Source organism: Pleurodeles waltl, chromosome 11, assembly GCF_031143425.1.
Source record: "Pleurodeles waltl isolate 20211129_DDA chromosome 11, aPleWal1.hap1.20221129, whole genome shotgun sequence".
Classification (NCBI taxonomy): Eukaryota; Metazoa; Chordata; class Amphibia; order Caudata; family Salamandridae; genus Pleurodeles; species Pleurodeles waltl.
The window spans coordinates 803,930,799-803,945,412 of record NC_090450.1 but is presented as its reverse complement, the minus strand read 5'-3'; the positions used below and the strand labels follow the sequence as shown (position 1 = coordinate 803,945,412).

The following is a 14,614-nucleotide window of genomic DNA, read 5'->3' as shown; positions in this document are numbered from 1 at the left end:
AGTGTGGACTCACTTTTACAGATTACTGTCAGCAGGACCAGCAGTGAGAGAGTGTGGACTCACCTACGCCGCGAGACAGCAGTCCCAGTTGCTACAGAGTGAGTGTGGACTCACCTATGCCGCGAGCCAGCAGTCCCAGTGGCTACAGAGTGAGGGTGGACTCACCTCTGCCGCGAGCCAGCAGTCCCAGTGGCTGCAGAGTGAGTGTGGACTCACCTATGCAGCGAGCCATCAGTCCCAGTGGCTGCAGAGTGAGGGTGGACTCATGTGAGGGTGGACTCATGTGAGGGTGGACTCATGTATGCCGTGAGCCAGCTGTCTCAGTGGCTGCAGAGTGAGGGTGGACTCACCTATGCCGTGAGCCAGCAGTTCCAGTGGCTGCAGAGTGAGTGTGGACTCGCCTATGCCGTGAGCCATCAGTCCCAGTGGCTGCAGAGTGAGGGTGGACTCATGTGAGGGTGGACTCATGTATGCAGCGAGCCAGCAGTCCCAGTGGCTGCAGAGTGAGGGTGGACTCATGTGAGGGTGGACTCATGTATGCAGCGAGCCAGCAGTCCCAGTGGCTGCAGAGTGAGGGTGGACTCATGTGAGGGTGGACTCATGTGAGGGTGGACTCATGTATGCAGCGAGCCAGCAGTCCCAGTGGCTGCAGAGTGAGGGTGGACTCGCCTGTATAACCAGACTTCAGTCAACAGGCCTCGCACCACCGAAAGAGTAAGTGCAGTTTACCTGTGCAGCCAGGGAGCAGTCAACAGGTCGATTGGTGAGAGCGAGAGGAGACTCGCCCAGGCTGTCAGGCAGCAGGACCAGAAAAGACGTGTGAATGTGAATTCATCTCTGCAGTCAGGCACAGGGCCGGCTTTATGGGAGTGCGACTGGTGCGGCCGCACTGAGCGCTGAGCTAGAAGGGCGTCGTGTTGAGCAATAACTTTCAATTTAAAAGCACCTGCTGCAGGGTTCCTTACGTGTCCTGCTTTCAGGAAGCAATAAATATGCCAAGATGACTCTTGTGATTAATGTTCCTGCTAGAGAGAGATGAAGTTTTGTCCAGAGGGCTAATGTGCGCGCTGCAAAGAACAGATCTGTATTTTATGTGGATAGCTGAGTGGATTTGTAAGGCTGGCCTTTACATACTCTTTGAAATAAATACATCGTATGTGAGAGAGGGGTGATGGAAAGCTGAGGGGCATTTTTGCATAGTGGTAGTGAGGGAATCCGAGGAGGTGGTCATGGAGGGGTTGGGCGCCAAAAATGGTTGTTGCACTGGGCGCCACCAGCGCTAAAGCCTGCCCCGGTCAGGCAGCAGCCCCGATGACCAAGCAATGAATACGGACTCACCTGTTCGGTCAGACTGCAGGCAGCATGTCCAGCGGCTGCTGCGAAAGGCCCCAGGGTGGTAGCATGGCTGCATCCGCTCGTTGTAGATACTGGCCTTGCGTAGCGCTGAGAGCCACTGGTTCAACTCGTTTACATTCTGCAGGAATGAGAAGGATATGTTACTAAGGGCTGAAGAGCTTGTGTAGTCAGAATCACGCCAAGGTGCAGACCAAGAACCAGGAGTCTTCAACCCTACAAGAACAATACACACAACAAAAACACCACCTCTTTCTCAAAAAGCCACACGCACTGAATAATATTGATCATTAGTGGTGATGGCAGGCCTGTAGAATGAATAAATCTCAATGCCTACTGCAGTCCCATAATGAAAAGGGCTCAATGTGAAGTGAGACACACGATCACCTGATTCCTAGAGCCTGCAACTGGGCGTTAGTAAACTGGATAGGCACAGAGAACAAACTACACCTCATGTCCTGGACACCATCCCTTGACAGCATTGTACAAGCACGAAGACTACAGAAGAGCCCACTGCTGTTTGCATCATCCACAAGTACAGAATGCATAAAGACTGAGGCCTTTCCTATTGCATCTCTCCATATAGAGGCTAATCAATAAAGTACCATAGTTACTGCTATCTCTCTGGAAATTATATGTACATAGAAGTCTCAATGACTGAATGACCATGGAGACTGAGGTATCTCTAGAGGTGATATCAACATAGAAGGGCCAATTACTAAACCAATAACGAATGACTGTGAAGAAATGAGTTATCTGTGCAGACAACATCTTTATAGAAGGATCCACAACTGAAATCACAACGGAGACAGAGCTCTCTGGAAATGATACCTGCGCCAAAGAGTCAATGACTGAATGATCATGAAGACTGAGATGTCTCTCAAAATACCTCTACATCGAGAGTCCAAACATGAGGTGTCTATGGAAATGACATGTGCATAGAGAGGTCAATGACTGAATGATGATGGATAGTGAGGTATCATTGGTGATGATATCTAAATAGAAGGGTCAGTGATGGAATGACCATGGAGACTGAGATATCTTTGGAGATGACCTTTCCACAGAGGGGGCAGTGACTGGAGGACCATAGAGAGTGGGTTCCTGTTGGAGATGATCTCACCATAAAGAAGGCAATAAACATCATTGGGATGGCTCAGTGAATTAAATGCTTGCCAATGGCACCTGCTGTGAACGACAGGCCATGAGTCTGAATAGTTTATTAGAAGATTTGTATAGCATGCCATACAGCTAAGGCTGTTTAAAGGTGATGGTCTGAAATATCGGTGGTCTCAGATTACTAAATTATAGTACTTTTAGTTCTTTCTTAATTTTTGCATTTTTAAAGGGGAAACAATCTTCCCCTTAAAAGTTGCAAGTTTAAAGGGTGAGAGAGTAATGAGATCCTGGGGAGTGGAACCAAGGATTCTAGCTGAGCAGCAACATGAAAAAATGTTGTAGTTGCTACTGTGAGTCAATTGTGTATGAGACATTGGCATTTGAATTGAGCAATGGATGTCAAGGGAAGCCAATATAACTTCCCTCTTACTGCTAAGATATGGTCACGTTTCCTAATCCCACACACTACTCGAACAGCAGATTTTTCGGCTCATTGAAGTTAGGTCATCTGTCCTTTTATAATGCCTAGATATAACGAACTTCAACAATCTTACTGAAAGTCAACTGAAGCTCCAACAATTAGTGCTCTCTACTTGGGAGGGATGAGACTGATACGAAGTCTCAGATGGGAAAGTTTGATAAAAGATGTTTAAGTTACCTCTGATACCTCTGACTCCATAGTGAGAGGTGCTGAGCTAGACGCCCAAATTATTAAATTTAGATGCAGGTTGGGAATGTCGTTAAACAATGCAGGGAGGCTCATGGAATGGAGGTATTGACCACCCTAGGTGCACACCCAGAGGTAATAAGCTCTGTTTTTAAGACCGTCCCTTTTAACCCACTTTGATATCAAGGGTTCAGTAGACTGAGAGCAGCTGAGATGTTTCTGATGATCACTTCTCCCCCCATAAATCTCCATCAAAATCTATATGTCCTCTTTATAAGTGTGATAAAGGAACTAGAACCCTGAAATACCATTCACGAGAGGTTGCAAATAGACATTAAACATACATATGCAGAACGGAGGACCGTGAGGGGCTCTGCATGGGAAGGAAGACCAAGATGACGTGAGTACTCCCAAGACTAACTCAATGCTACATCCTTGGCAAACTGAGTACCATTAAACTGGATAATAGTAGAACCTGGTATTTGCAGGGTCAAGAAACGGATAAAGAGCACCTGATGATCTCTATATAAAACAAGCTGTAGTATTATTATTAATAATGACAGAATGAACCAAGAGATTTAGGTACTTCGGGAAATGTTACTTTCAGGGAGAGGCCGATGAATACATTTGCACTCAATCTGTGGTCCCTTTCAGAAAAGCAGGTAACTTCACTTCAGAGAGACCAGTGTTGAGATGAACTTAATAAGTAAGGACTCTCTAGAGACGATGACAGCAATGAGGGGTTAATGTTAGACAGAAGTATGGTGTCCAATCAGGTCCTTCTTAACTTTAAAAATGATCACTCCATGGAGAGTGAGCAAAGATATGGAGGTGACTCTCTTGTGGAGGAGAGCTACGCAGCACTGCCTGGCTGATACCTCACCAGAGAGTCTATGGGACTGAGGTCTCCTCCCTCTGGAGGGCACCATTACATAAAGCCAAATGTCTGAATGGTTGTGGAAATTGGATCTCTCTCGCCTCTGGAACTTTTCTCCTAGCACGTCCAATGTATGCCAAGGCCCCTCTTTTTTTAGGAAGAGATTTCTCCAAAGGGATGGCAATAACTGAATGGTCATGGATACTGAGGTATCTCTCATCCATGAAAGTGAAGTGATCATTCTGAGAGAGGATGTGTGAAAAAAATTATGCTGTAGACTGAGTGTCCTTCCTTATCCATATAGAAGGCAGTGAGTGATTGGCCATGAAGACTGATGCCTTTCATCCCTGGATGAGATCTATCCACAGAAAGGTTAACGATTGAATGACCATGGAGACGGAGGTCTCTCATCCTTAGAAGTAATAAATGCATAGAGAGTCATGTGACTGAATGATCATGGACCCTGATGTCTCACATCCCTAGAAGTGAACCATCCATTCAGAGGCCAATGACTGAATAGCCATGGATACTGGGGTCTCTCATCTCTGGAAGAGATCCATCCACAGATAGACTAGTGACTAAATCAACATGGGAACTGTGGTATCTCCCATCCACGGAGGTGATCTATCCTATAGAGGCCGATGACTGAATGACCATGAAGGCTGAGGTCACTCTGATCCCTGGAAGTGATTCATGATATGGAGGTCAATGACTGAATGACTATGGATACCAATGGCTCTCCTCCCTGAAAGACGCCCACCCAAAGAGGCCAATGACTGAATGATCAGGAGGACTGAGGGTTCTCACCCCTGGAACCGATGTCTTAATTGAGAGGAAATTGACTTAGTGATAATGGAGACTAAGGTTAATTTTCCCTCAGTAGGGGATCCCTCCACACTAAGGCCACTGACATACGGTTATGGAGATTGTGCACCCTGGACATCTTCACTGAGCAATGTAACTTGGCGGCAGAGTCGGAGGGTACACTGGCCCAGGTCTATATTGAAGCTCTCCCCTTTCAAGGTTACATAAAGGATCTGGCGAATCGCCTCTCGCCCCTCGTCTCTCACCACATCCCCACTTCTCTTTTCAGCCCTGCTTTACACTTATCTACCTCCTCTGCCTCCTGTTCTGTGTGTATTGGCCGTGGCTTCCTCCCACTGAGAAAACATCATAGGGAGCTGCTAATTAGATAATTAAACCGATTTTTAATGAGCCCCCTCCTCCCACCCGCAGCTGTCTGATCACACTACCAAGCCCCTCTCGTCTTGGTTTCTCGCTAATTGGTACGCTCTCTAGTCTGAGGCAATCATAGTTTTCCAGAGCAAGGTTGCCAAGGCAACCCCATCTCTGCTAGTGGCTGGAGTGGAGGACCATTTGGAGAGAGGAATGGAGGGGGGATTTCTACGTCGACAGCCCTCTGGAAAACGGGTCTATTAAGATCGTCCCGAGGCAACTCTGTGAATCTTTCAATACATTATTTACTAATAATATAGGTGGTCATATAGGGCCCGACGTGTAATAAGCGCTGTGTTCACAGAAAGCTTTGGAACTGCGGAGAAGAGAGTTCCCCGGTCATTCGACAGGAATTCCCGCTGCTGAGCAGACGTCGGCAAATTACTTTTCTGCGCAGAAGTGTGTGGGATGTCCCGTTTTGCTGCGCGAGATGACGTAACATCGGATTTCCCTGAAACAAGTGACGGGATATTGCATCTCCCTACAAGAGATGGCGGGATGCGACATTTGTCCTGGGGAGATGGTGGGATATCTTGTTTTGCTGGAGACATAAAGGGAAATCGTATCCCGTACTGCTGCATGAGATGATTGTAATTGTCATTCTCCTGCAGGAGATAGCGTGATATCCCATAGTGTTGTACCGCATGATGGTAATTCTCACTTCCCTCTAGGCCATGGTGGCCTATTGGTGCACAAGATGACGGTAATTCTCACCTCGCTGCAGGAAAGGGTCTGATATCCCATATTGTTGTACAAAGATGACAGTAATTCTCACTACCATGTAGGAAACGGTCTGATATCCCACATTGTTGTACAAGATGACAGTAATTCTCACTTCCTGGGGGGATATCCCAAATTGTTGCACAAGGTGCAGTAATTATCATCTCCCTGCTAGAGATGACAGGATATTCTGCTTCCTGTAGGAGATGGTGGGATTTCCCATTTCCTCTTAGGAGACAGCAGTGTATCCTAATTTCCAGGCAGCGATTGCGAGGTAGTCTATTTTACTTCTGGAGATGTCAGAGTATCCTATATCTCTATAGGTGATGGTACAGAACCTTTTCCTCACAGGTGAAGCGTTATATATTCTTTACGGGAAATAAAGGGATACTAGGTCAGAGACACCTGTGATCTAAAAAGGATTTTGCGGGAACTCTGTGCCTTCGATAATTGAAATTCTCCATAACATAACATGGTTGCTGCAACCCAGGGTGGAAGTCCGGCAGAAACTACCATGCCACCCCCACCTTGTAAAGGAACACAACGTCGAGGTGCATGCTGGCCTTTTAAGGTGCCGCATGACTCCTTGTTGCCCGTTGAGCTGATGGAACCTAGGCAGAAGACAAACAGTATAGAGGCAGTCTTTGCCTCAGGATTCATCATCTTATGGCCCATCCACACATTTAAACTCCTTATAACTGTCAGAAACCACGACCATCACCCAAAATATCTATTTGTGCAACATTTGACAGCTTCTCAAATCTTCACAAAAGCATAAGCATCACAGAAAAACATTGAAAACTCGCCAAATACTTTCTGTTTCCGATAAAAAAAGACCCCCACCATAAGACAGATCCTTTCCTGTCGTAGCCAGCGTTTTAGAGGGCCCCGCCTCTAGAAAGCTGAGACAACCCCAAGCTTCTTTTCAGGCAAACTCTGAAAACCTGGAGAGTCACAATGAAGTACTGTTGAGCAAGGTCCTCTTTATAAAACACAAGGAACCCAAGAACAGTTTCGCACTAGTTGGGGTTCATCAGTTCACATGCAGCTTAGTTCCACAGGCAAAGTGAGCCTGGGACCCACATTTGGGCATAGCCGTTGCATTTAAAGCGTCACCCTGAGGTATACAAAAAAGCAATGGGTGGGATGCTATAATTAATCTGAGCCGCTGCCAATTGCTCATGGTCTCATCCCAGTCCATTGTTCTTTGGACCACGATGCCACTTTCAGTGTGACTCTCTAGGCTTTCAGGGCCTGGTTTTGGTTCAGGGAGGTCCTGACCTGGCAGTTCGGGCTGGGAGTTCCGAAAAAATCTGCAAAGTGACGCAGAGCAGAGTTTTTTCTCTCGCGCGGCTTGCCAACATTAAGTTGGCGAGCGCAAGAAATTGCTATGTTGGTGAGCGCGAGTGAGATTTCTGAACTGCAGGCAGTCACAGCAGGTCATGCCCGCCTGCGCTGAGAAAGCTCCGCTCGCATTGAAAATCTACTCAAGTGGCAGAAAGAAGTTAGTGCCTTCTGGTGCTCCATGTGATGCTGTTCACACTGATTTTACAGCACAGGAGAAACTCCTAGTGCTGAAAATCAGCACGAACAGCACAACTTACCCAAACTCCACCACTCGCGGAACTCCATGTGGCGCTGCAGAGTTTTTTCGGCACTTCGCGGAGTTCGGCATAGCAGAAGTCTGCAAACTTCGCCCAGGCCTACTTGTAGTTAGACTTACCACAAAGGTTCCTCCCATCGCCTTTTGTGTGTTTGATGCAATGGCCTAAGTGGCAAAGGTATTGCCAGATGTGGGTCCTGTGCTTACTCTGCCACTGGAACTAAGATACACCACACTGACAAGCCCCTATCAGGGCAAAACTAGTCTTGGGTTGCTTGTGTTCCAGTTCAAGGAGGTCCTGATCTAGCAGCTCGGGCTGGACTGTTCTTAGTGGAGCAGGGTCAATACTGATTTTCATATGGCTGGGACCAACGTGAGGTGACAAGATGAGGAAAAGAAGGATGGATTGGAATGTTACCCGGAACAATTACAGTGTTCCTCCCAACTCCTTCTGTCTCTTTTATGTAAGACCCTCAATGGCAAGAGTATGCCCAGAAAAGGGTCCAGTGCCTACTGTGCCACTGGAACAAGCTACAGCCTACTAACATGCCCCAATCAGGATGAAAACAATCTTGGGTTGCATGTGTTCCCATTCAGGGAAGACATGGCCTTGCAGTTCGGGTTGTACTGTTGCTAGTGGAGGAGGGTCAAGGCTGATTTGCCTATGGCTGGGTTCAAATTGCAGAGACATGGTGGGTAAAAGAACAATGGGTTGGAATACTACCAAGCGAATGCCAGTTGCTGGACTTATTGTAAGCATTCCTCCTAGCAACTTTGGTGTGTTTACTGAAAGCATAGGGAGTCACCACAATCTATCACAGATTGAACTCTACACTACAAGAACCAAATTCAAAGGTCATGCAGCACAAGTGAAACTTTAATGAGACAATACTTACTGGTTGTGCACTGCCTTTGGGTGTGAACTGTAGATGTAGCTCACAGGGTTACCGTATGGGATTGTGGATGTAGGACTGTATGTTCTGTGTGTTTGTGTTAGTGTCAGACTTCACCAGGGGAGAGGAAAATATCAAAGTCAATGTTACCATCTAGACTCTTGCTTGGTGAAGGACATGGACATCATTTATGGGTATGGAGGTGTAGCAGCTGCTATGGCACTGGCATTGCCTTTGCTCCCCCTTGCCTCAGAAGTCATAAAGTCAGTGGCAAGGGTGGAAAGTTTACATGATTTTAGGAGCCCTGTTTACTTAGTTAAATTTCCACCTCATACAAAACCTCAGCAATCAACAGAAAGTCATTGAGTGGCTAAGGGTGGGACAAGGGATCGTATTGGGTGCCAAATCCTGTGTGATATCACCCCTTGACCTTTGGTGAATCATCATCCACGTTGGTTAGCAATTGAGCAGATGTAGAAATGGGACTGTGCTCAGGCAGTCAGTCTACTTGTTCTAAGGAAAGAACCTTCTGTAATACATGACCAGGCTGCCCTTCTATGTCTGTGCCATATGCATCTCCACATTACCCTGGAGTTTGAGAGCGGATGCCTGAATTCCTGCCCGACCACCAAAGGAATGCAGTTATCCAAGGTGCGTCTCCTCCAAACCTGAAGGCAAGAGGCTGCTACACCCTAGTTGAGTGGGATGTGCCTCAAAGCCAATTTGTGGTGTCAAAGAGGAAATGCTGAACTACGTTTCTTGGTATAGTGCATTTGTTTTTATTTAAGAATAAAGCATCATTATCATGGCATAAACACAAATGGCAAGTGGCAACATAGGTAATGAGGAAGGGGGTTAGTGAGGATGTTGCAATACAAAGATAGTGTATTTCCTGTATCTTGCTATTCTGGTTATATGTATAGCACTGCACACCATCCCAAGGTAACTTCAAAGCATATTTTGTAATGGTCAATTCAAGGACAAAAAATACATGGGTGGAACTCTCTGGCATCTGATGGTCAAACTGTCCAAATGGGAACTATGATTCTAACCACTTATGATATCAGTGTCTTAGGAAGTCTCACCACTATTTTGCCATAGTTCCTCACTCTAGACGAAGTGCTTTGTTGCAACTCAGAAATCGGAATGACTGACTTACTTCTGTAATTCTCCTTCTGTTAGATACTCCATCTAACCTCCGACTACTCATCTTAGAATATTCCCTAACAAACAGCTGATCATAAACTTGATGATCCTTGGTATGTTCTATGTAAAAACTTAAAGCTCTTTTGCAGTCAAACTGATGGAGCCTCTCTTCCATTTTCGAGAGTGATGGGGGACAAAGAACACTGGTAAAGTGATGGATTCTTTAACATGGAAGGGAGTCATCACTTTTGGTAAGAAGATCACCCGAGTCTTCAGCGCTAATCTGTCTAGGAAAAAGGTGGTGTAGGGAAGTTACACTAAGCATGCCGGCAGTTCACTCATGCAAAACGCTAATGTAATTACAGTGAGAGGAGAGGTTCCTAAATACTGAACATAGAATATTGTGGGCCACTAACATTTGGGGCCAAATTATTGAGGGACAAAATATCAAAAGGTAAGTATGTATAGATTTTCTATAGCTAATTCTACATCTGCGTACCTTGACAATATCATCAAGGTACGTAGATGTGGAGTTAGAAATAGTAGATCAATTCCATCCCTGAGTACACTTACCTTTCAATATTTTGCCCCCAATATTTTTGTTATGATATCAGTGTGCCACAAAATTCTTATACTCAATATTCCAGAGTATAATGTGAGAAAGTCAGTCTTCAAGGTCAGGGGACAGAACGAGCAGTTATGCATCAGCTCAAAAGGTGTACACTCAAGAAATGTGAAGACTGAGTCAAGGTCCCACTGACACACCACTTACAGATTAGTAGAGAACACGTGTGTCAAAAAAATCAAAACTTTAATCTCAGCACAAGTAGGGATTTGAACAAGGCGGTTCATTTGGAAAACATAGAAATATTGAAAGGGCTAATGAATAACAATTGCAGTGACCACTGCAAGGCCTAGCTGGGGTAAAGACAAGACAAATCAAGTACATCCTGTAAAGGGTGTGTATCTCGGGCATCGTAGGAGATCACAAATCTGTCCAAGCACCTGGCATAAATGGATTTCTTTGAAGAGTGCCTAGCTGTAAGGATGACATCCACCACCTTAATAGGAAAATCAAACTAAGTAAGTTGCCAATGCTCAATCTCCATGCATGAAGACATAGGTTGTGTAGATTTGGATAGAGAACCATGACCGGCTGCTGAGACAGGGGATCCGCTTGAAGTGGCAGCCTGATCCGAGGATAAATGTTCATGCTCAGCATTTATGGGTACCACACTCTCCTGGCCCAATCTGGGGCCACCAGGATGACTTTGGCCCAGTCATTCTTGATCTTCAGAACTGGGACAGGAGAGGTAGTGGCAGGAAGGAATACAGGAGTCACTTATTCCATCCCTGCCGGAATGCAACTTCTAACAAGTGTTCTTCAAGAAACTCCAGTACGCAAATTTGTTGTGCTGTGCATTATCTGCAGTGAGGAAAGATCTAGCCAGGGATCCCCCCTCTAATGGAACATGCCCTGTGCCACATCGGGATATAAGTGGCGCTCATGATCTGCCAGATGATGTTAGGTCAGTTCATTTACTCTAGCACTCAGGGACTCTACTAATTGGCTGCTGAGATGCACTGACATCCAGACATCTCCAGAGGTGCAATGCTTCCTGGCACAGTGTCCAAAACCCCTAACAACCTTGTTTGTTGTAGTACTCCATAGCAGTGGTGATGTCTGTGAGAACCTGCTCCAGCCTCCCTTTGATGAATGGCAGGAAGGCCTTCACAGCCAGACAAATGCCAGCAACTCAAGAAGTTTGCTGTGGTGCCAGGCCTCCACTGGAGAGCAGAATTCTCTGATTTCCACCTCCCCAGGTGAGCCGTCCACCCATCAGTGATGCATCTGTCATCACTGATAACTTCAGTTCGAGATGGGAGATTGGCTTGCCAAAGGACAAACTGCAGTCCATCAGCCACTACTGCAGATCCTGAGCTGCTACCTCTGAGATCTGGATAGTGTCAGTAAGGTGGCACTGGTGTTGAGTCTACTAGGACTTCAAGTTTCAATGTGGAGCTTCCACGTGCCACTTGGCGTGGTTGACAAAGAGTACGCATGCGGCTAGGAGGCCAAGAGCTTCAGAACCACCCTGACTTGGATCCAGGAGCAAGTTAGAAACACTGGGATCATAGCTTATATCCTGGACTCATTGCTACGAAGGAAAATCTTCGACCTTCACCATATCAAAGACTGTCTCAGTGACTGGAGAACTCTGAGAGGGAAACAGGTGAGACTTCGGCTTCTTAATGGTGAAACCCAACATTGTTAGAAGTTCTGGTGTTGTGTGGAGGTTTTTCACGACTGTCTGAGGAAAGCCTGCCTTCAGCACCTAGTCGTAGAAGCATGGGAATAGAACAATTCTCAACCTCCACAAAGAAGCGACGACCACTGCAGTCACTTTTGTAAATACCAGAGGGGAGCTAGTGAGGCCAAATAAGTGTACAACAAACTGAACTGAAAATGCTCCTGCACCAGCTTAAACAACAGGTAACGCTTGCATACTGCAGGAACAGTATATGAAAATACGCATCCTACAAGTCCAAGGACATCATTAATTGCCCGGGTTCGGAGTAGATATCATCTGGGCGGAAGTGAACCTTTTGAATCTGTCCTTCTGTATGAAGGTGTTGAGGTGATGGATGTCCAAGATGGGCATGAGCCCCCCCCATCATTTTTCAAGACGAGGAAATGGTGAGTAACAAGCTGCATCTTTTGTCAGGTCCGGTGCCCTCTCTATGGCACCTTCGGAGAGCAGGAGACATACTTTTTGTATTATGATAGACTGAAGCTCATCTGAAATCTGTTCTGGTATGGGAGAGCTAGTTGGGCGGGAAGGAGAGAAATTGTAGGGCATAACCATTTTCAATAATTTGCATGACCAATCTGTCACATTTGATAGACCTTATACACAACACAGGAAAGTTGAGGCTTAACCTCATGCCAAGCTAGCCTCAGTTCATATCATACACACACATAGTGCAAGGCACTCCTATACCCTTAGCCTTAATCTAAGAGTCTGTGTTGTAACCCTTCCTACTCCAGAGTTTCCAAAAATCCTAAAGATTTGGACGAGGTGGGCTCACTTAGGTAATGTGACATGCTTCATCATCTGCTACCTCGTCCCACCCTGGTTAGATGATACTACCAGGGCAGACTCAACCTCAAGTGGGGATATCTTGAGGGATTTCTTGGATATTATCTAACTGGACAAGGAATTCAGGTCCACATACAATTTTAAAAATAACTAAGGATAAACCACAAAAAGTGTCCATTTTATTAAGGTGGTATCCTTGATATGGTTAAAATAACTCCATCAAGGAGTAAACCACAGATTTCTGATGGGTATTATGCCCATGTTGTACCCCTATATATCTATTGCCTGCTGACATGTTTCTTCCCATATGTTCTAAACCTAAAGAGGTCTCGGGAATTCCTCAGGGCTTAACTCTAAGACTTTAACCTAAAAGAACATTTCAGGAAGGTTAATTGAATATAAGTGGTGACCCTACCTTACATATTCTGCTACTTTATGCGAGAACACCACCTGTTCATGGAGGTGGGGCACGGATTGGTCAAGGCCTATAAGTTAAGGCTGTTTAGAATAGGATGCCAGGGAGAAAATCTAGGTCACCAGACACTACTCTATGACATCTGGCCAGACACCCAAAGTATGTAGGTTCTCTTCAAGCACTCTTATGTGGTCTCCTGGCACATCACACACATCCAAAGATATTGAAGGAGGACACCTCACCCACAATTCTTTGTGGCATGCTTCACCAAAGGTGTCCTTCCCCCACCCAGGTAGGTAAATACCACCTTAATGGAATCAACCAGTGATAGGAGTGGAGTTCTAATAAATTCTTATGGATATAAGCAGGGATCCAGATATCTAAAAATTCTTACCATATACCCAAAACATTTCTCTTTTATTCAGAGGCTACCCTAGGCATACTTGAAAAATTGACCAGGGGTGTTTGTTGAAAACAATGTTTCCCACATCCACTTAATTTGCCCAAAATGATTCAGCTATCTCTTCTGCCCCGTTCGGTCACTGGCCTTCTTCAGGGCTAGGGTCATTCCTACCTAGATTGCATTTAATACCATTTGAGATAAAATGTAGAGTTGTTAAACTATCATACTTGTTTTTGGTAGATTTGATTAAATGTGATATAAAATGTAAGGTAAAAACATTTCTTGTTAAAAACAATAAAATGTATTTTTTTGCCACATAACGGTATCAACACCCTTTCATCTACACTGCAAGCTACACATTTGTGTGGTACTCAGTGGTGAAGTGTGTACACAGCATAACTACTAGGCAAAGCAAGCATGATAATACAAGTGTCACTCATCCTCAATCATGCTCACTTCCTCGAATTTGGGGCCATTTTTGCTTCCTGGACATGCAGTGGCTGAAGAAAACACACGCACATGCCACAGCCATCACTCCTTTTCAATTCCCTACCCAGAGGGATGGTGGGAAATTAATTAAGATTCTCCTTACTGGTTGAGGCTTATCCAATAAGGCTCTCTGGAGCAGGGTGTTTGGAAGAAAATCTAGGTCATAGGCACTAGTCTATGATGTCCAGCCACCTGCCTGTTCGCAGGTGGGCAAGAACATGGTTTTTCACAAGTAGCCATGAGAGTATATGTGAGGGTTCAAGAACTTGCTGGTCCCGTTTGCATAATTTCTGTTAAAACATTTGTTCAATGGAGTTCAGCTCTACTTTTTCAGGTGCCCTTTAAACTATCACTGCCAATAAGGCAAACTGCTCCACTGATGGTCCGTATGGATAATCAAGCTTTGTCTCAGGATAAGTGTCAAGCCCACTGGCATTTTGTAAATCAAGGTATAAGGCATCATCAAGTTAATGATGGGAGCAAGCTATGCAATCACCATCATCATCATACAGGATATACCTTTCTCTAGTACTGGACCACAGTTGGAACCAAAAGGATAATGTAGCCTCTGCTAATAGTTGTGATGCAGTATAGG

At 45.4% G+C, this 14,614-nt stretch overlaps 1 protein-coding gene across 2 annotated transcripts in view; it reads right to left on the bottom strand.

The window, feature by feature from the left end:
- Positions 1 to 14,614, bottom strand: part of RASAL1 (RAS protein activator like 1) — a 658,663-nt gene that overhangs the window by 52,297 nt on the left and 591,752 nt on the right. For both annotated transcript variants that reach the window (XM_069214557.1, XM_069214558.1), the window contains exon 18: positions 1,339 to 1,474. In XM_069214557.1, the coding sequence (XP_069070658.1) occupies positions 1,339 to 1,474 (136 nt within the window). The remainder of the gene's footprint in view (positions 1 to 1,338; positions 1,475 to 14,614) is intronic.